Source organism: Bombina bombina, chromosome 1, assembly GCF_027579735.1.
Source record: "Bombina bombina isolate aBomBom1 chromosome 1, aBomBom1.pri, whole genome shotgun sequence".
In the NCBI taxonomy this organism is placed as follows: Eukaryota; Metazoa; Chordata; class Amphibia; order Anura; family Bombinatoridae; genus Bombina; species Bombina bombina.
Window position 1 is genome coordinate 1,409,194,598 of NC_069499.1, and position 23,896 is coordinate 1,409,218,493.

Here is a 23,896-nt window from a genome sequence, read left to right on the forward strand (position 1 = left end):
TTTTATTTTACAGGCAACTTTCAATTTATTTTAACTAGATAGAATAGCTATTAAATAGTTATTAACTATTTAATAGCTACCTAGCTAAAATAAAGAGAAATTTACCTGTAAAATAAAAACTAACCTAAGTTACAATTACACCTAACACTACACTATCATTAAATAAATCAATCCTATTTAAAACTAAATACTTACCTGTAAAATAAACCCTAAGATAGCTACAATGTAATTAATAATTACATTGCAGCTATTTTAGGGTTTATATTTATTTTACAGGTAACTTTGTATTTATTTTAACTAGGTACAATAGCTATTAAATAGTTAATAACTATTTAATAACTACCTAGCTAAAAGAAATACAAAATTACCAGTAAAATAAATCCTAACCTAAGTTACAATTAAACCTAACACTACACTATCATTAAATAAATTAAATAAATTAAATACAAATACCTACAAATAAATACACTAACTAAAGTACAAAAAATAAAAAAAGAACTAAGATACAAAAAATAAAAAAATATTTACAAACATTAGAAAAATATTACAACAATTTTAAGCTAATTACACCTACTCTAAGCCCCCTAATAAAATAACAAAGCCCCCAAAATAAAAAAAAATTCCCTACCCTATTCTACATTTAAAAGATACCAGCTCTATTACCTTACCAACCCTTAAAAGGGCCTTTTGCGGGACATGCCCCAAAGAAAACAGCTCTTTTGCCTGTAAAATAAAAATACAACCCCCCAACATTAAAACCCACCACCCACACACCCCTACTCGAACCCACCCAAACCCCCCTTAAAAAAACCTAACACTACCCCCCTGAAGATCCTCCTACCTTGAGTCGTCTTCACTCAGCCGAGCCGAATTCTTCATCCAATCCGGGCGATGTCTTCATCCAAGCGTGGTGCTGAAGAGGTCCATCATCCAGCTGAAGTCTTCATCCAAACGGGGGCTGAAGAGGTCCATCATCCGGCTGAAGTCTTCATCCAAGCGGGGGCTGAAGAGGTCCATCATCCGGCTGAAGTCTTCATCCAAGCAGGGGCTGAAGAGGTCTTCCATCCGGCTGAAGTCTTCTATCAAGCGGCATCTTCAATCTTCTTTCTTCCGGCTCCATCTTCATCCCGCCGACGCGGAACATCCTTCCTCCACGACGAACTCCCGACGAATGAAGGTTCCTTTAAATGACGTCATCTAAGATGGCGTCCCTCGAATTCTGATTCTATCAGCCAATCGGAATTAAGGTAGGAATAATCCATCAGCCAATCAGATTCAAGTTCAATCCTATTGGCTGATCCAATCAGCCAATCAGATTGAGCTTGCATTCTATTGGCTGATCGGAACAGCCAGTAGAATGCAAGCTCAATCTGATTGGCTGATTGGATCAGCTAATCGGATTGAACTTGAATCAGATTATTCCTACCTTAATTCCGATTGGCTGATAGAATCCTAGGGGTATGTGGGTGGTGGGATTTAATGTTGGGGGGGGTTGTATTTTTATTTTACAGGCAAAAGAGCTGTTTTCTTTGGGGCATGCCCCGCAAAAGGCCCTTTTAAGGGCTGGTAAGGTAATAGAGATGGTATCTTTTAAATGTAGAATAGGGTAGGGATTTTTTTATTTTGGGGGGCTTTGTTATTTTATTAGGGGGCTTAGAGTAGGTGTAATTAGAGTAGGTGTAATTAGCTTAAAATTGTTGTAATATTTTTATAATGTTTGTAAATTATTTTTTTATTTTTTGTAACTTAGTTCTTTTTTTATTTTTTGTACTTTAGTTAGTGTATTTATTTGTAGGTATTTGTATTTAATTTATTTAATTTATTTAATGATAGTGTAGTGTTAGGTTTAATTGTAACTTAGGTTAGGATTTATTTTACTGGTAATTTTGTATTTCTTTTAGCTAGGTAGTTATTAAATAGTTAATAACTATTTAATAGCTATTGTACCTAGTTAAAATAAATACAAAGTTACCTGTAAAATAAATATAAACCCTAAAATAGCTACAATGCAATTATTAAAATAAATATATAAGTATTTAGTTTTAAATAGGATTGATTTATTTAATGATAGTGTAGTGTTAGGTGTAATTGTAACTTAGGTTAGTTTTTATTTTACAGGTAAATTTCTCTTTATTTTAGCTAGGTAGCTATTAAATAGTTAATAACTATTTAATAGCTATTCTTCCTAGTTAAAATAAATTGAAAGTTGCCTGTAAAATAAAAATAAATCCTAAGATAGCTACAATATAATTATTATTTATATTGTAGCTATATTAGGGTTTATTTTAAAGGTAAGTATTTAGTTTTAAATAGGATTAATTTAGTTAATAAGAGAAATATTATTTAGATTTATTTAATTAATATTTAAGTTAGGGGGGTGTTAGGGTTAGTGTTAGACTTAGGTTTAGGGGTTAATAATTTTATTACAGTGGCAGCGGTGTAAGGGGGGCAGATTAGGGGTTAATAAGTTTAATATAGGTTGCGGCGGGGTCAGCGGCAGTTTAGGGGTTAAACTATTTATTTAGTTGTGGCGAGGTCCGGGATCCGCAGGATAGGGGTTAATAACTTTATTATAGGTGGCGGCGGTATAGGGGGGGCAGGATAGGGGTTAATAGGTATAATGTAGGTGGCGGCGGTGTCTGGGAGTGGCAGTTTAGGGGTTAATACATTTATAAGAGTTGCGGCAGGGTCTAGGAGCGGCGGTTTAGGGGTTAATAACTTTATTTAGTTGGGGGGGCTCCGGGGGTGCCGGTAAAGGGGGTAGAACAGTCTAGATTAGTGTGGGTGCTTAGTGACAGGCTAGCAATAAAGCTGTCAAAAAGCCGAAGAGCAGCGAGATCGGATGAGTGATAACTATCACAGTCCGCTGCTCATCGCTCCGTACTTGGTGCGCGGCTTTTTGACAGCTTTATTGATAACTTATGCGAAATTTTTCAGTTCTGCGGCAGCGATGGTAGGCGAGCTTAGGCGGGCGTATTGGGCCGGCGAAGGCAGGTAAAGTAGACGGCTTGATAACTAGGCCTCTATATCTGAAATTCGGAATCATTTATTTCAAACCATACTTCTGAACCTTCAGGAAGGCCTTCACAAATTTGAGACAGAAATCTTATTTGAACCACAAACCATATCTTATCAACAAGATCCTAAGGGCAGAGATACCAAGCCCACGTAGGAGCTGTTTAATTTATATCAAACCATACTTGCCGGACCTTCAGGAAGGCTTTCACAGAAAATGTTAAGACACACTCTTAACTCTTGGAACTATACACATAACCAATAAAAAGTACACACCAGTGCCAAAAAAACGTCAAGATAATCAAATCAATAGTGCATAAAGATGGGCAGAAGTTTGGAAGCAAATTAACCTAATGCATTCAAAACGCATAATTAGTGTTGTATCATTACAATTTCCATAATTTTGTTGTAAAATGTCTCCATTTTGAGACTGCTAAATAAAGCAAAGAGATCTATTAACCAGTCATATATACTGTAGTTTCGTATTGTACATATGTGAAATCGATAATTGCGTTTCACTGTGTAATACCAGCGCACACTAATGTGTGATGGTATTACAAGTTGTCAGCAATGCGAATGGAAGCTCACGTTCGCATTGCTGAGAAGCATTGTACTTACGAGAACACGCTTCCATAGGCTCCTATGGGAGCCTCGTTCTAATGCCGTAAGTGTAAATATAGTGTGTGGGAGACAGAGCGCTGAGATAAGGTCCCTTAAAGATTTTAACTAAAGGATGCCTAGCCACCCAACAAAACAAAGATATATAAATAGGAGAAGTAAAGAGCACCTAGTAAAAGGCTAGGGAATTGAGAATATAATAAATGTAGAATATAATATATTTAATATCACATATAAATTATAAATATAGATAACAAATGTTAAAAACATGGATCCATGTGAAACAATGTAACATACAATAAAACCAAAGCAAAACTGTTAGTCATAAAACAATCATATAAGTCACAGTGATATTAATCACAATGATGCAAATCAGGTAAGATAATATAAACAAAGTTTCCTATGATTTATGTAAGTGCTAGCATGAGTGAATGTGGTGTGATCACAATATCAAGAGGCAAACATTCAAATGTTCAAATAGTGTCCAGACTAGATACAAATATAGTGGTCCAAAAAATGTGGACACCAAACGAAGTGTCCAAGAATAAATATATCCAAGAAAAAATGTGTCCATAAAAACCTGTAAAAATATGAAAAGATGTGAAAAAACAAATAGAAAAATCAAAAATTTGTGAAAGTGCCTGAAGAAAGTCTTGAGAAAGGCCCACTGTTTAGGGCCGAAACGCATTGACTGTTACTAGTAAGCCTTAGTCTAATTAATTAAAAAGTGTTTTAGCTGTTCTGCACTATTATATATTTTTTCTTTGCAGGTTTTAAGAGAGACTGATATTCATTTTATTTTAACGATCCAGGAGGATCCACCACTCACACTCATAGAGGAAAATAACACCTTTATTTGGGAAATAACACCTTTATTTGGGAAATAACACCTTTATTTGGGAAATAACACCTTTATTTGGGAAATAACACCTTTGTTTGGGAAATAACACCTTTGTTTGGGAAATAACACCTTTATTTGGGAAATAACACCTTTGTTTGGGAAATAACACCTTTGTTTGGGAAATAACACCTTTATTTGGGAAATAACACCTTTATTTGGGAAATAACACCTTTGTTTGGGAAATAACACCTTTATTTGGGAAATAACACCTTTATTTGGGAAATAACACCTTTGTTTGGGAAATAACACCTTTGTTTGGGAAATAACACCTTTATTTGGGAAATAACACCTTTATTTGGGAAATAACACCTTTATTTGGGAAATAACACCTTTATTTGGGAAATAACACCTTTATTTGGGAAATAACACCTTTATTTGGGAAATAACACCTTTATTTGGGAAATAACACCTTTGTTTGAGAAATAACACCTTTGTTTGAGAAATAACACTCCACAAATGTCTTTTTAACATTTTTTATTATTCCGGAGCCATCTTCAGGCACTTTTACAAATTTTGGATTTTTCTATTTGTTTTTTCAAATGTCTTTTCATATTTTTACTGTTTTTTGGACACATTTTTTCTTGGATATATTTATTCTTGGACACTTCATTTGGTATCCACATTTTGGACCACTATATTTGTATCTAGTCTGGACACTATTTGAACATTTGAATGTTTGCCTCTTGATATTGTGATCACACCACATTCACTCATGCTAGCACTTACATAAATCATAGGAAACTTTGTTTATATTATCTTACCTGATTTGCATCATTGGGATTAATATAACTGTGACTTATATGATTGTTTTATGACAAACAGTTTTGTTTTGGTTTTATTGTATGTTACATTGTTTCACATAGATCCATGTTTTTAACATTTGTTATCTATATTTATAATTTATATGTGATATTAAATATATTATATTCTACATTTATTATATTCTCAATTCCCTAGCCTTTTACTAGACACTTTTTACTTCTCCTATTTATGTAAGTGTACATATATATGATATATATATATATGTATATATATATATATATATATATATATATATATATATATATATATATATATATATATATATATATATATACATATTTATGTGTTAATATGTGTACATGCACATATTAACACACACATATATATATATATATATATATATATATATATATATATATATATATACATACATACACTGGGAACACACAGTTCAAATAAACTGCAATGTAAAAGCACTTTTCTGTGCTTTTTTTTTCTACCTCACTCCCGCAAACTTTACCCCCAAAATAAAGCATAGTGCAGGTATTTTATTTTTAAATAAAATACACCACACAGTATTTTGGGGGCATTTGGAGCACATTTATAAAATTAACTAAAAATCTGATCTCTGGACTAATTCCATGAACTCGTAGTAGCAATAACCAGCTACTTGTAATGGCTGGTTAATTATCCTGTTTGCCCGTTTGCGGGCGCGGTATAATTTAGCACTCCACTTGTAATGCAGACCTAAGTATGTTATTTGTAACAAAAAATGTTATACATATTTTGCATTATTTTGTATGGGATGGACAGTACTATTTGTTTTGCTATTGGTTCCCAAGGTTAACACTTTGACATTCTTTTTGTACAAGGTAGGAGGGACTACTTGGCCAGTATATTGTTTGTTCACATTGTAATTTGGATGGTCTGAGGAAGGGATGTAAGCCCTGAATTGCAAAAACAGAATGAGAGCAGTTGTTATACCCTTGGGAAAACTACTATAAACTTGTTAAGAAGTTGAAGTGTGTCTGGGCAATGAATGATGCATAAAGTGCGCCGCACTGCCCTTTAAGATATTTTTTTTTACCTCCATTTTCAAAAGAAAGTGCCCCAGGCTCTCTAAAAAAAACATGATATGAACTGATTATCATAGGAAAAACAATGGAACTCCCTTTAGTTTATATATATGTTACCGCTAAAGTGCATTTTTTGCACTTTAACTAGTGCCTAGTAGGTAATGTGCAGATTATCTAGGTAATTTGCAGATTACCTAGGTAATTTGAGAAATGAAACAATTTTTCTGCACTTTAACGGATCACCCTAGTTAATCTGCAGATTAGCTAGGTAATGTGCACATTAACTGATTTCTGCACTTTAACTGTAACATAGATACTACCAAGGGTTAATAAGCACTCCCAAAGGTATCCCTGTCTATATCCAAGACAGATACTAAACAGTAGCAAAAAAGTCTGCTTATAAATACTCCCCAAAGATTTGATTCATCAAATAAACAGACAAAAAGCAGTTTAAACTTAGGGTTTCAGCATTGATGTAAATTGGCTCTTTTCCAAGCCTAGGCCAAACATATAGCCGGCAACAAAGTACGTTCATATGAGACACAGTTACTGTAACTTATTACAAAGTATCCAGAAACAACTGTTGGCAATTAAGAAACTGCTTTTTTCGTCTCATGCTCTGTGGCATTGACCTTTAAGACTCACAGTTAGCTCTGTTGACAGTCTCTCCACTGCAGTCAACGTGTCAGGCTTATACCTTTGGCGTTTCACTTGATGCCACCTCTGTACATCACAAACACTGTTGTCAGACCGATTACTGGATTAACTCCCAAAGGACTCCAGTTTCACAGGTCTTCCTCAGCTGCCTGTTCTCCTCAAATTGTCACTCCAGTCAGACGTCATCACCCCCGGTGTCAAAGTTCTCCTTTCCTGGGTACACTTACGGTCAATAGGTTGTGTACAAGTCAGCATACAGGGAGTTAGAATTTCTCCTTAGCGGTTAGGTCAGTGTGCACTAATGATACACCTGGCAGCAGCAGAGATACTTTCTTGATCCAATGCTTTTGATGCTTTTGTCTGTTATTCCGATAAAGTGCTATAAAGCAAATTCATACTGAGAAAAAAGATCTGCAGGAGGGGAAAAGGTGTTTGATATCCAGTATTTATTTAACTGTAACTCGACAGGGGTGGTGTATTTATTACACTGCTCCTGTCCCAAGTTCTATGTAGGAAAAACCAAAAGGGTTCTGAAAGATAGGATCAAGGAACACATGGATGATATCCTACATGGTAGAGATACTAGCGTGGCTAGGCATTTTCTGACATGTCATGGCTCCAGTACCTCCTCCCTAAAAGTGATGGCAATAGACAAGGGAATTACCAATTTTAGGGGAGGTAACCATGATATAGCCCTTTTACAAAAAGAATCCCGCTGGATTTTTACTTTAAAAACAAAATATCCTAGGGGGTTAAATGAGAAATTAGGATTTGCCTCCTTTGTTTGAATATCTAAAAAGATCCCCTTAGATGTTAGAATGCACAAAGTCAAGATAGGGCTCTAATTTTAGCTAGACATTGGTGTTAACTAAAGCAGCAATACAATGCATTTTAAAAGGTATCCTAGAGGGTAACTTTAGTATCCTGCTGAGTAGTATATACTCTTACAACATATCCCTATGAGCGTAATCAGACAAAGTGGATGCTGAAAGTATATGCGCACATTTGTATATAGCATTGTATAAAGGTTGTTATTTTCATATGTTTTGTATATACATTGATAGTGACATATGTGTATTTTGAATTGTGTAAGCAATGATGTCAGAATAAGAGGTGGAGCTTACAGGTAAAAAAGAGTACACCTGTATCACAATAATTAGCCCTGACGAAGCCTCTGTATGTGGGAGCAAATGGAGGAGAAACGTGCTTTGGCAAGCTCCTTTTAATCTCAGTATGACTTTGCTTTATAGCACTTTATCAAAATAACAGACAAAAGCATCAAAAGCATTGGATCAAGAAAGTGTCTCTGCTGCTGCCAGGTGTATCATTAGTGCACACTGACCTAACCGCTAAGGAGAAATTCTAACTCCCTGTATGCTGACTTGTGCACAACCTATTGATCATAAGTGTACCCAGGAAAGGAGAATTTTGACACCGGGGGTGATCACTTCTGACTAGAGTGACGATTTGAGGAGAACAGGCAGCGGAGGGCAACCTGTAAAACTGGGGTTGTTTGGGAGCTAATCCGGCAATCGGTCTGACAACAGTGCTTGTGATGTACAGAGGCGGCATCAAGTGAAACGCCAAAGGTGTAAGCCTGACACGTTGACTGCAGTGGAGAGACTGTCAAAAGAGCTAACCGTTAGTCTTCACCCTTTGAGTGCTAAGCTTTTTTAAGGTTTTTATTTTTATTTTTTATTTTTTTTAAATGTTTAACTTTTTTTTTCCCTTTTTTCCAGATCCAAGACTTACACTGTTGGAAGGTTAGGCAATTACCTTTCCAACGGTGGATCTTAGGGGTCTGTAGCTGCTTAGATGCCTGAGATACAGGCTTCTAAGCAGCATGCCCCCTGCTCCTATACGTAACATTGTTAAGTATAAATAAAGTTGCGCAGTGACGTCATTACGTCATTGCGCGTGACGTCACCACGCAAAACGTGATGCCCCGGTGATGCCTGTCACTCTACAAGCACGATTGCTGGGGTAGGAGCGGGTGGGAGCCCCCATATCTCCCTCAAGGTGGGAGAGTGCTAGTGACGGCTCTGAGCCGTCATTAGCACCAGAGTGGAAAACTCTGTGACGGCTCAGAGCCATCATTAGCACACAAAGGGTCAATGCCGCAGAAAATGAGATGAAAAAAGCAGTTTCTTAATTGCCAACAGTTGTTTTTGGATACTTTGCAATAAGTTACAGTGACTGTGTCTCATATGAACATACTTTGTTACCGGCTATACGTTTGGCCTAGGCTTGGAAAAGAGCCGAGTAACATCAATGCTGAAACCGCAAGTTTAAACTGCTTTTTGTGTTTTGGGAGTTTTTATAAGCGGATTTTTTTGCCACTGTTTAGTATCTGTCTTGGATATAGACAGGGATACCTTTGGGAGTGCATATTAACCCTTGGTAGTATCTACACTATCCCAGTCCTGCTTTATAAAGTTTAAGATTATTCTTATCCCGTTTCTTTAAAAAGATGTTCATTAATAACCCTACATGTGCTGGCCAGCAAGTTTGTATTGTGTTTTTTTTATGTTGTGTGTGAATGTGTGTATGTATTAAGTCTCACACATTATGCATCACACTTTGTACTCAATAAAATATATCTGATTATTTAAAAGGGTGCTGTATTCCCTCACTATATATAGGTCTTTACATAGCCCTATTGCTCTATCTTTCTTTTTGTATTTATACTTAAATTTATACGTTTGTTGACATTCCATTTAATGCAATTTTTTTAGTATGTGTGTTTGTTTAGATCAGGGGTGCTCAACCTTTGCACACCAGAAGTTTTGGTACAACATTTCCTATGATGCTCAGCCAGCTTAAAGTGTCTGAACATCATGGGAAATGCTTGCTGATCATCAGGGAAAATGTAGTTCCAAAACCTCTGGAGGAACAAGGTTGAGCACCACTGGTTTAGATCATGAATACAATCTAGAATCTAAGTGAGAGGTGAATTTCTAAGGTGAATGGTTCTTCAGAAAATGTGAGATACCTCTTTGGAGTTTAAATGCAGTTTTCAAGTATTGTACTTACTGTCACCTACCTAAAGAATGATCTTGATGGAGCTCAGTTGTAAATTCCATTGGCAGGTCTTCTTCTCTGAAGTCCTGGGAAGAGTCCTCTTCATTTGAATCAGTGATATCAATCTCACTAGGCTGAGCTAGGTCTTTGTGACTAATGGCACTTTCTGAGGTTGACATCTGAAGATGTGGCTGTGGTGTTGAATGATCCTGAGTGATAGTTGTGGTTTCATGTCCTTTTCCTCTCTCTTCATCCCACCGCTTTATATCACTTGTCTTGTTTAGTGGTAAAGAATCAACAAAACCCTGAGCTTCATTTTCACCTTTTACTTCTGATAGCTTCAATTCTTCAAAACTTTCTGTCACTGTAATAATTGTACCAACTCCTGCAGCAACGTCATTATCTTCAGGACTTTGAGTTGAAAATAAACCTTTTTCTAGGAGAGAAGGATGGAATCACTTTAATAATTTTTTTTCACATCATATTTATAGGATAAGATAGGTATAATAAAATAATTTCATTAAATTCAAATACGTGTTGAGGATTTTCTTATTGTACCATTGCTTGAATATTACTATGTTTTTGTTAGATTTAACAAATAATATTCAGAAGTTCAATAGTTCACCTGGTAGAAAAATGTGTAAATTGATATAAAATAGATACAAATATATCAATTTAAATTTTTCTATTTTGAATATTGCATAATTTGAATATTACATTTAAAGAGAGCAGTAGAAATACTACAACATTAAATGAATGTTAGAATGTTGTACAAATGTGTTAAAATTTGTTTTATTTTTCTAATGTTGCAGAACATTCGCCCTTCCCTAGTAGCTATGTATCTCATGTTCAGAAACATCCAAAGCGGTGTAATGGAGCAACTTTAATTTCTTATGGTATATCTTACCAAATTCTTAAAACTGACCAACAAAAAATATGTATGTTTTAAAAGTAGACATTCTAAGGTATTGATTTATGCATATTTATTTGTATTTTATGCCATCTGCTTGACTGTAAGGTGTATGCCAAATGTGATCATAGAAAAATTAGATAGCAAACTTTGGAATTTTCACTAAAATTATTTATACAGATCCTGTGCAGTCATGATTTAGGTAGAACATACAATTTTAAACAACTTTACAGTTTACTTCAAATGTGCTTCATTCTCTTGGAATAATTTGTTGAAGAAGCAGCAATGAGAAGATGCAGCAAAAAGCTCTTTCTGATATAATGTATCACTTATGTCTGCAAGTTAAGAGCAAGTGATAATGATGAGATCAGTTTTGTTTGTTTTTTTCCAATACATCTGATCACTGCCTTTTATGGTGATCACTAGGCAAGGATCCATTATTAATGGTTACTTACCTCTTCAATGCCTCTCGGTATTATGATTTATAGCTGTCCAAAACAGGGTGTATTGGTGCACAGTCATTTGTAAATAAACAACACATTTTTAAATGCTGCAAAAAAATGACTGCAAAAAACACCTATACTTTTATATTAAAATTGGGATCTTAGTCACACAATATGGCCATATTCTGCTTAGCCAGTCACCAACTTACAAGGTGTCCTAATATTGACTGGTCCTAACACTACAGTCCTTTGCCTTTATGGGCTAAATCATTCCTGCTTGTTCTCTTCATAATATAATGATACTCCCTGGCTTTACGCAACTCCACAATTCACTGTCATGAGTACACCTGAGCTTGGGAGGGGTGCTATAACCAATGGAAGATGGTCAGTCTCCCTTTATTTAGAAATACAAATACAAAGTTTTGTTTAGCACACCTTACAAAAAGTTTAAATGCATCTTTCGGAGTGCTGCCAATGATTTCTATCTGTCAACGGCGACAGCGGAGAAATGCTGGAGAAATCATATAGATGTATCTACATTGTTTCAGTACTTAGAGCAAAGTACCATTTGACACCCATACTCATCCATATAGTGTAAGGGGTTAACCCCTTAAGTGCCTAGTACGTTAATTAAACATGCTCCTGGAAGTTAAATTAATATGGTATAGTAAAAAGTTCATCACCTTCCCCTAACACATAGGAGAGGTATTATTATATTACCTCCTTTAAATGGATTTACCCCCTCAAGAGGATCTCTGGGGGTCTAATCAGAGGGGGCTGGCCTGTCTGAAGTCCCAGCTTGGAAAAGCAATTCTGAGCTTGCAGGTAGAGCAGACCTAATTGCTATAATAGTAGATTTAGCTCAGTAACATAAGCTAAGAACAACATCTACTCTATATCTATACTAATACTGCATATATATTTGCCTTTCAATCAAGCAGTAATATTAGATTTGCTAAATCCAAATCCCAATATATGCATCAAGACAGAATACAAACCAGACCTTGCTGCTTATAATCTTAGAGTAGTTCCTACAAAAATTGCATAACTGTGTACTCACTCACAGAATATCCAATAAGACCACCTAATTTGTGACCTAGACCACAAGTTCAGGAACAACAGATTTATTATCCTACAAGAAAATCAGATTCCTACTGATCCCTACAGATATCTCTGACTTAAGATATATTAATAAACGTTTAATGTAAACGACAACCACTATATTCAAATAAAGAATATTGGATTACCTAAAATCCGACCAAATCCTGTGTTTTTAAACATTGTATATATGTGAATTGTGTGTAAGCTTTTTGTTTTTGTTTTAAATTAACAAATAAAGGTTATATTTTAAATATCCCCAAGCACTCTTTCTCCCAAGATATCCAGTCTCTGCCCAATTTTGCCACCCGTGAATAAGGGGAAGAGTGCTACCCAGGTGTACAAATTTTCAATCCTAGGATTGATTTTGAGTGGTTCAGTATACAAGTACACAGCACCTCAGCCAAGTTGTTATTAACACAGAATTATAGATACAAACCTAGACTGACTGTATCTATAAACTCAGAGAGTAATAGGCTACCCTAATTCCTAACCCTTAGCAGTGCCATTAGTACTTTCGTTTTTTCTTTGCTAATTAGCTTATATGTCTAATTATTTACACAAAGTCTATCATAATTAAATATTTTATATTACAATCTTAAAGTGGTCCTTTTAAATTAGAAGATGATTTCCCAGTGAAAGGGAAATAGGTCTCATCCATCATTAAGGATTAAACATTCTAATGAAAAAATAAAATCATCTAATTCATTAGAGCAGGTCATTTAGCATCACACAATGTCTATGACTACGGTCTGAAAGACCAAAACCGGTCAGACTTTTTTATTCCTCTCTAGCCTTTTTTGTTAGGAATCTTCCTATTTTTAATGAACAGCAATAAAGTTTTTTCTTTTGATCAGAAGTTGGATTCATCTAACCTTTAATGAACAGCAATAAAGTTTTTTCTTTTGATCAGAAGTTGGATTCATCTAACCTTTCTTTCTAAGGACTGTTTGGATTTCTTTTTTCTTTTCACTGAAATGGCCACAGAAGACATTCTACATAATAGAATGTTAATAAGAACGAATATTCTTAAAAATTCAATAATCAAATGTTATTTACAGTTTTCGAATGTCACTTTCGATTTCAAATGTGGCAATGTAATATTCGAATAGAATGTCACATTCAAATTTGAATGTCACATTCAAATTTGAATGTCACATTCAAATTTGAATGTCACATTCGAATATTACATTTATAAAACACAGTATTAGACTAGAAATACTATTTTGAATTTGAATGTCAGATTTAAATTTGAATGTCACATTCAAATTCGAATATAACATTTCTAAAACACAGTATTAGACTAGAAATACTATTTAAAATTCGAATGTTACATTTGAATTTGAATGTAACTTTCAAATTCGAATATTACATTTATTAAGCAGTTGTAGACTAGAAATACTCTTTCGAATTCAAATGTTACATTCAAATTCGAATGTAGCATTCAAATTCAAATATTACATTTATTAAACACAGTTGAAGACTAGAAATACTATTTTGAATTTAAATGTTTTGAATTATCTTTAAAAAACACAGTATTAGACTAGAAATACTATTTTGGATTTGAATGTGACATTCGAATTCGAATGTAGCATTCAAATTCGAATATTACATTAATTAAACAGTTGTAGACTAGAAATACTATTTTGAATTTGAATCTTAAATTCGAATTTGAATGTGACATTCGAATACTACATTTCGAAATTGAATGAATACTTAGCTAAAAATTCTATTATTCAAAGGAATATTTTCGAATTTTATTGAAAAATTAAAAACCGAAAATTCGAAAATAGAATGTTAGAATGTTATATAAACATTCAAAATTTTATTTGAATGAACGAATGTATCAAAATTCGTTTTAAATTTCGAATTTTTTGAAACATTTGCCCATCCCTAATTAACATACATGATATTGATTTATTAAAGCTTCATTCATCCCTATTGGAGATGCTGTTTACATGGAACAAGGCAAACATTTACATATGTATAGGTACATGTACATATGTACTGTATATGTGTTGAAAATGTGTTAGCGTGAACAGCTAACGGGATCTGCAGGAAATATCACTTTAGGACCCAACACCTACAAATAGCCTGTTTTCAATTTTTTATTTTAATATTTGATACTGTCATGATTGTCACAAACAGTACTGAAATTATTAAAATTGTGTTTTTAAAGGAAATTGCTTAATTTTGACTCTCATACACCTAGATTACGAGTTTTGCGTTAGAGGCTGTGCGGTGTTAATGAGCAGTTTTGTCTCACCGCTCACTTACCTACAGCGCTGGTATTACGAGTTTTCAGAAACCCGTCGTTAAAAGACAAGAAGTGAGTGTCACAAACAGTACTGAAATTATTAAAATTGTGTTTTTACAGGAAATTGCTTAATTTTGACTCTCATACACCTAGATTACGAGTTTTGCGTTAGAGGTTGTGCGGTGCTAATGAGCAGTTTTGTCTCACCGCTCACTTACCTACAGCGCTGGTATTACGAGTTTTCAGAAACCCGTCGTTAAAAGACAAGAAGTGAGTGTTGAGCAAAATTTTGCTCATTACTGCACTCCAATACCAGCGCTGCTTAAGTCAGCGGTGAGCTGGTGTAACGTGCTCATGCACGATTTCCCCATAGGAATCAATGGGGAGAGCCAGCTGAAAAAAAGTCTAACACCTGCCAAAAAGTAGCGTAAAACTCCTTAACGCAGCCCCATTGATTCCTATGGGGAAATAAAATGTATGCCTACACCTAACACCCTAACATGAATCCCGAGTCTAAACACCCCTGATCTTACACTTATTAACCCCTAATCTGCCGCCCCCGACATCTCCGACACCTATATTATACTTATTAACCCCTAATCTGCCACTCCGGACACCGACGCCACCTACATTATACTTATGAACCCCTAATCTGCTGCCCCCAACTTCGCCGCCACCTACATTATATTTATTAACCCCTAATCTGCCGCCCCCAATGTCGCCACCACCTACCTACATTTAAGTCTAACCTTAAACCTAACACCCACTAACTTAAATATAATTTAAATACATCTAAATAAATATTCCTATCATTACCTAAATTATTCCTATTTAAAACTAAATACTTACCTGTAAAATAAACCCTAAACTAGCTACAATATAACTAATAGTTACATTATAGCTATCTTAGGATTTATTTTTATTTTACAGGCAAGTTTGTATTTATTTTAACTAGGTAGAATAGCTATTAAATAGTTATTAACTATTTAATAACTACCTAGCTAAAATAAATACAAATTTACCTGTAAAATAAAACCTAACCTAAGTTACACTAACACATAACACTACAATATAATTAAATAAATTAAATACAATTACCTAAATTAAATTAAATTAAATTAGCTAAAGTACAAAAAAACAAAACACTAAATTACTGAAAATAATAAACAAATTACAGAAATTCAAACTAATTACACCTAATCTAATAGCCCTATTAAAATAAAAAACAAAAACAAAAAACCTAGCCTAAACTAAACTACCAATAGCCCTTAAAAGGGCCTTTTGCGGGGCATTGCCCGAAAGTAATCAGCTCTTTTACCTGTAAAAAAAAAAAAACAAACAACCCCCCCCAACAGTAAAACCCACCACCCACACAACCAACCCCCAAATAAAATACTATCTAAAAAAACTTAAGCTCCCCATTGCACTGAAAAGGGCATTTGGATGGGCATTGCCCTTAAAAGAGCAGTTAGCTCTTTTGCCACCCAAATGGCAAATAAAACCCACCCAATACACCCTTAAAAAAAACACTAACCCCCTGAAGTTCGACTTACTGGGAGACGTCTTCATCCAAGCCGGGGCAAAGTTTTCCTCCAGACAGGCAGAAGTCTTCATCCAAGCCGGGCGAAGTGGTCCTCCAGATGGGCAGAAGTCTTCATCCAAGTTGGGCAGAAGTGGTCCTCCAGACGGGTGGAAGTCTTCATCCAGACGACGTCTTCTATCTTCATCCATCTGGTGTGGAGCGGGTCCATCTTCAAGACATCCGATGCGGAACATCCTCTTCTGGCGACGACTAAAACAGAATGAAGGTACCTTTAAGTGACGTCATCCAAGATGGCGTCCCTTAGATTCCAATTGGCTGTTAGAATTCTATAAGCCAATCGGAATTAAGGTAGAAAAAATCCTATTGGCTGATGCAATCAGCCAATAGGATTGAAGTTCAATCCTATTGGCTGATCCAATCAGCCAATAGGATTGAGCTTGCATTCTATTGGCTGTTCCAATTGGCTGTTCCTTTTAAGGGCAATGCCCATCCAAATTCCCTTTTCAGGGCAATGGGAAGCTTAGGTTTTTTTAGATATTATTTTATTCGGGGGGTTAGTTGTGTGGGTGGTGGGTTTTACTGTTAGGGGGATTGCTTGTAAAAAAATTTTACAGGTAAAAGAGCTGATTACTTTGGGGCAATGCCCCGCAAAAGGCCCTTTTAAGCGCTATTGGTAGTTTAGTTTAGGCTAGGGTTTTTATTTTATTTGGGGGGGGGGTATTTTAATATGGCTATTAGATTAGGTGTAATTAGTTTAAATTTCTGTAATTTGTTTATTATTTTCAGTAATTTAGTGGGTTTTTTTCTGTACTTTAGCTAATTTAAATTAGGTAATTTTATTTAATTTAGTAAATTTATTTAATTATAGTGTAGTGTTAGGTGTTAGTGTAACTTAGGTTAGGTTTTATTTTACAGGTAAATATGTATTTATTTTAGCTAGGTAGTTATTAAATAGTTAATAACCATTTAGTAACTATTCTACCTAGTTAAAATAAATACAAACTTGCCTGTAAAATAAAAATAAACCCTACGCTAGCTACAATGTAACTATTAGTATTTAGTTTTAAAAAGGAATAATTTAGTTAATGATAGGAATATTTATTTAGATTTATTTACATTATATTTAATTTAGTGGGTGTTAGGGTTAGACTTAGGTTTAGGGGTTAATAACTTTAATATAGTGGCGGCGACGTTGGGGATGGCAGATTAGAGGATAATAATATTTAACTAATGTTTGCTAGGCGGGAGTGCACCGGTTTAGGGGTTAATATGTTTATTATAGTGGCGGCAACGTTGGGGAGGCAGATTAGGGGTTAATAAGTGTAGGTAGGTGGCGGCGACATTGGGGGCAGCAGATTAGGGGGTTAATAAATATAATGTAGGTGGCGGCGGTGTCCGGAGCGGCAGATTAAGGGTTAAAAATTTTATTTTAGTATTTGAGATGCGGGAGGGCCTCGGTTTAGGGGTTAATATGTTTATTAAAGTGGCGGCGCCGTTGGGGGAGGCAGATTAGGGGTTAATAAGTGTAGGTAGGTGGCTGCGACATTGGGGGTGGCAGATTAGGGGGTTAATAAATATAATGTAGGTGGCGGCGGTGTCCGGAGCGGCAGATTAAGGGTTACATTTTTTATTTTAGTATTTGAGATGCTTTTTCAGCCTAACGCTTAACTCGTAATCTAGCCGATAGTTAACTATTATAATCTGTTTCCATCCGCACCACTGCTAACCCATCTGAATGCGTCTTTTAGGGTGTCAGGATAGGGAGACTGTGGACTGTTTTTCTATCTTTATATGGTCTGCCCGGTCTGCCCATCCCGGCAACCTAAAAAATGCATTTTCATATGTTAGCAGTGGTGAATTCATATTTTAGGTTGCAGATGGAAACTGATAAAAATAGTTAACTATGAAAGTTGAAATTAAGCAAGATTTCTTTACAAAGTTAATCAACAGCTACTTTCTACCTTTGCTAAGTAACTATAACTAACTGCTATTTAAGTAGCTATAAAACTAAGGCCTGGATTACAAATGAAGTTCAGCCATTACTACGAAAAGAGCAAACATGATCGCAAAGTTGTATTGTTGTTACTGTAGTCGGTATTACAAGTCAAGCGTAAAAAAACTTCACTTGCACAATCTCACAGTATACTTTGAATGATGATCGCGAAATGGAAACTCGCTTTGCACTAAAAGTCCATCGATGACCCTTGTTTTTGAGCGATAATAACATTAACACTGGAAATATTAACCAAAGTAAAAATCTCTGGTAAAGTCATTGTGACTGCTTATGCTTAGGACTTCATAAACCACAGAAGTGGCCTTTTAGGTCTTTCTTTGACATTTCAAGCCTTTCACAATAATTTGACTTTTAATATCTTGCATAAAACAAAAGGCTGCAGTTTTTCCTGTTCATGATCCCAGATTGGTACAGTGAGATACAGTTTTGATTGAAAGGAGCAGATCATCAGTTTTAATGATAGAAATAGCAAATTTTTTACAAAATGTTTTATATAGCGTAAGAAATGTTTCCAAACATACTATTGTGAACGAGAAAAGCTGCAGCCATTTTTTATACACGATATTGATATCCTGTGCTGTTAATCTTGTGTCTAAACTAAAAACACATCAAAATAAGTTTTTTTACAATAATCGAACTTAGAAAAATTAATAATTGACAGTCTTACATTATAATGTAAACATTATACAACACACATGTACTTTATACCCATAATACCCCAGTTCAAATGTATAACTAATTTATTTACAAGGATTACTATTCTTTTGGGAGTGAAAAGTTTAAGTTTACACATGTAAATTGCACATTGTACAATGGTATAGATTTAAAACCTTGTATTGTAAGCCATATTCCAGATAAATGGCCATTCTTTTAGTGATTAGCATTTGTATAAAGAGTTTATTTTCAGCTCTGGTAATTTGTGCTTGAGCAATACTAACACTTGAACGGGAGAATTTTACTTTCAACTTGTAATGCTTGAGTGCACAGATGCTCATGATATACTCACATGAGAGTAATTTATCATTGGGTAGAGTTAATGCATTAATTAAAAAGAAAAAGTTATCTCAAAGAAAACACACAAAGTGTTTAAAGCATTAATGTGCATTCTACTAAGTCATACAAAACAAAGGTAACTGGACTGCGTTACCTTTGAAGCAGTAGACGTCATATTTTGCTTGAGTATCTGGGAACCCTGTCTGATTGCGGAATTGGAAGATTGTCTTAACACCAGGGGTGTTCCCCCCGCACCGCTCACTTGGCGTAACAATGGGGTACCGTACACTTCCATCAGACAGCCATCCTGGGCTGCAGTAGTCCAGTCCGTCGCTCCATGCAGCATAGAGTTCACCAGTAGTTGCCACAGTTGAGCCCCTGTACCTACAGTAAGTCTGAGCATCTGCAAATGTAAGTTTATTGGGCATTGAACCTAAAAATACTTCACCTAGAAAGGAGTAGAAAAAAACACATAAATGTAAGTTATTTATTTTGTAACTAGTAATCATATTTAATTGTTAATTTAACATATGATGGAGTTAATTACAGGTCGATCATCGTTTCTTCTCTGTAGTATACAGTTATAAAGTATTTTTATTACCATGATCAAGGCTCTCAGAAAACAGTATTTATTTCTTAAAATAACCTTAAAGGACCAGTAAATACAGTAGATTTGCATAATAAACAAATACACAATAAAAAGACAATGCAATAGCACTTAGTCTAAACGTCAAATGAGTAGTAGATTTTTTTTCTGCCAAATTTCAGTTATGTCTATTTCCCCTCCCCCCTGTATCATGTGACAGACATCAGCCAATCACAAATGCATATTCATATATTATGTAGATTCTTGCACATACTCAGTAGGAGCCAGCTACTCAAAAAGTGTAAATATAAAAAAACTGTGCACATTTTGTTAATCAAAGTAAATTGGAAAGTTGTTTAAAATTGTGTGCTCTATCTGAATGTTGAAAGTTTAATTTTGACTTGAGTGTCCCTTTAAGTTTATCTCAGTCAATCTTGAAATCTTTTACTATATTTGTCCATTAGATGTCCATTATATGAAAAGCACCAGATTTACTAAATATATTTTCTTCTATAATACAACATAATTACCCATCACTACTAAGATGTTTGCTGTTAGGAATATCAGCAACAGGATTTTGGCCGCAGTAAGCTCTTTTTCAGTTTAAAACAGATAATTGTTTTCAAATGCTCATTTTTTTCTCTACTTTTTAATTACCTTTTCTATCTCTATTTCTCTATTTCTCACTTAAAATGCCATCTATCTGATGCTGTAATTGCTGTTGATTCTTGTCACATGGGGGCCTATTTATTAAGGGCCGAATGGCCCCTAATGCTGATGTTTCTGCGCGAGCCTTCAGGCTGGCCGGAAACAGGAGTTAAGAAGCAGCGGTCTTAAGACCGCTGCTCCTTAACTCGTCCGCCAGCTCTGATACGATCGAGTTGATTGACACCCCCTGTTAGCGGCCGATTCGCGAATCTGCAGGGGGCGGCATCGCACAAGCAGTTCACCAGAACTCCTTGTGCAATGATAAATCCTGATATCGTATGTGGACATAAATCTACCCCATAGTCTGATACTTTGGATGCTGCTGTTTCTTGTCACATGGTCTGATAAGCATTTCTGTCAGCCAATTCAAATTTACTAGCACGTATTAAGACTTTGAGAGCTACAATAACTGTAACATTATTAGGTATTCTCTTAGTATAGCCCTAGTTGCCTTTGAAGAATCATTGATCCATATCTTGGTATTCCAGGGAGTGTAACTTGAAAAAGAAAGAAAACATGGCACCTGCCTGTTGTTTAACACTTCAGTTCACAGGTCCACACAACTAAATGTCATTTAAAGGAACGTGAAACCTAAAAATTTTATTTTATGATTCAGACAGGGAATACATTCTCAAACAACTTTCCAGTTTATTCTATTATCAATTTTGCTTCATTCTCTGGGTATCCTTTATTAAAGGAGCAGCAATGCACTTCTTTGAGCTAGCTGAACAAATTGTTAAGCCAATGACAAGAGGCATATATATGTGCAGCCATTAATCAGCAGCCAGCTCCCAGCTCCTGAGCCAACTTAGGTATGCTTTTCATTAAAGGATATAAAGAGAGCTAAGCAAATTAGTTAATAATAAATTGGAAAATTGTTTACAATTATATGCTCTGAATCATGAAAGATAAAAATGTGTTTCATGTCCCTTTAATTTATTTACATTTTTCTTTTATTAATTCTAACTCATGCACTTTATATACCATCAATGCAATCTATGAGAAAGAACCCTCAACCTCACTCAAAGGACCATGTAATTGGCAGCTACAGATCTTGGCAAAGAGCGCCCACCTAGTTACAGGACCCAGAACCTATTCCACCACTACAACAAAAGTATGAAGTGACATTCTTTTGTGACAAATATGCTATACTGCAAAGGACTCTCTTCTCAAGAATGGATTTACAACTCAATACGGCAGCCACTATACAGGATGAAATATGGCACAAAGCACTTCAGATACTAAAGAAAACATATATGGAGGCTAGCAGCTGGTTTTACTTCCCTTTCTCTTTCTGGGCAAGCTCCTTAAAAGCGTGCCCCCCTCAGCAGTCTGGAAATTTATGTTTCCATGCAATATGTTCATGCAGCTTCCTAATACTTTTATTGCTCTTAAAAACAGAAGTTTTTTGATTAACTGTATGCTGGATTTCCTGGAATTAATAAAATAAAGTTTCTATGAGTGCCTTTCATTTAGCCCTTATTATGGTGTATGACCTACTGGATGGAGAACCAGCAGAAGAAAGAACTGTGCTATTTTATTGGGACTTGAAAACTGATTCATTTTAAAACATTTCCTTTTTATTCTATTTTTGCAAGTTTCTCCTTAGGTTGTTCGTACCAATATTTGGAATAATAATCATAGATCAGCTGTCCAGAGCCTGAGGCTACAGGGGGGGGGGGGGGGGTGCAACAATTCTTATCTGATGTGATACATTTTGTTAATTCAGTTTATTTGTGGTAATATTGTTTGTACATTTGAGTGCAAACTTTGAATTCAAGATATTGGGGCCTATCTATCAAGCTTCATACAAAGCTTGACCCCCCGTGTTTCCGGCGAGCCTGCAGGCTCGTCAGAAACAGCAGTTATGAAGCAGCGGTCTAAAGACCGCTGCTCCATAGCCCTGTCAGCCTGCTCTGATGAGGCGGACAGGAATCTCCGGAATTCAACCTGATCGGTTGATTGACACCCCCCTGCTGGCGGCCGCGAGTCTGTAGGGGGCGGTGTTGCACTAGCAACTCACAAGAGCTGCTGGTGCAATGCTGAATACGGAGAAAATGAAATGAACTGATTTAGGGCCAGATTACAAATGGAACGCTATTTAACGCTCCCGCTTGAGCGCTAACTGTGCTACAGTTAAGCTTTTTGCGCATGACGGGTTGTGCTCGTATTACAAGTTTAAAGTAAATAGTTGTCGCCGACACGTGTAAAAAGCCAAACTTATAAATGTCTGTAAATATATACATATGTATTTATGTGTTTACATGTGTATATATGTTTGAAAATACATATATACATATATAAATACATATCTACACACATATAAACATATGCATATACATATTTACACATGTATATGTATGTTTCTCTATGTTAAAGCCCTTTGCTTGCGCATAATTATTAACGCGCCACTCATAATCTAGTCATCATTAAGTAAACATTATAGGCTAGATTACAAGTAGCACAGTATATCGCGTTTTTGCGAAAACTCTGCTAGAGTTAAGCTTTTTGCGCTAGTCGGGTTGCGCTGGTATTACAAGTTAAAAAATTATTTTGCGCAAGCGGTAACCCGACTAGTGCAAAAATCTGAACATCAAATATGACGTACACGTGCATGTATTCAATAGAAGTCAATGGAGAAAAAAAAGTGGGAAAGAAAACTAACACCTGACTATCGCGCAAACACCATTGCATTTTCGCAAATTGCTCTAACCCAACATGAAAATATGAATATTACATATTCCATTGTTTTTTACATAACGGAATCGTTTTCATAATTAAATATTTCTACATATATCTGATGGTATTTTGAACAAATATATATTTATACCTATATAGATAGATGATTATATATATATAATTATTATTTATATTGTAGCTATATTAGGGTTTATTTTAAAGGTAAGTATTTAGTTTTAAATAGGATTCATTTAGTTAATAAGAGTTAATTTATTTAGATTTATTTAATTAATATTTAAGTTAGGGGGGCGTTAGGGTTAGGGTTAGACTTAGGTTTAGGGGTTAATAATTTTATTACAGTGGCGGCGGCGTAGTGGGGGGCAGGATAGGGGTTAATAAATTTATTATAGGTGGCGACGGTGTAGGGGGGGCAGATTAGGGGTTAATAAATTTATTATAGGTGGCAACGGTGTAGGGGGGGCAGGATAGGGGTTAATACATTTAATATAGGTTGCGGCGGGTTCAGGGAGCGGCGGTTTAGGGGTTAATACAATTATTATAGTTGCGGTGGGCTCCGGGAGCGGCGGTTTAGGGGTTAATATGTATAGAGTAGCT

The 23,896-nt window shown here is 35.4% G+C and overlaps 1 protein-coding gene across 1 annotated transcript in view; it reads right to left on the reverse strand.

Moving 5' to 3' along the window:
• The window catches only part of BCAN (brevican), a 169,086-nt gene that overhangs the window by 54,893 nt on the left and 90,297 nt on the right, over positions 1 to 23,896 (reverse strand). The window contains exons 6-7 of the mRNA XM_053705241.1: positions 19,463 to 19,756; positions 10,073 to 10,486 (exon numbers count right to left, since the gene is read on the reverse strand). Of these exons, the coding sequence (XP_053561216.1) occupies positions 10,073 to 10,486; positions 19,463 to 19,756 (708 nt within the window). The remainder of the gene's footprint in view (positions 1 to 10,072; positions 10,487 to 19,462; positions 19,757 to 23,896) is intronic.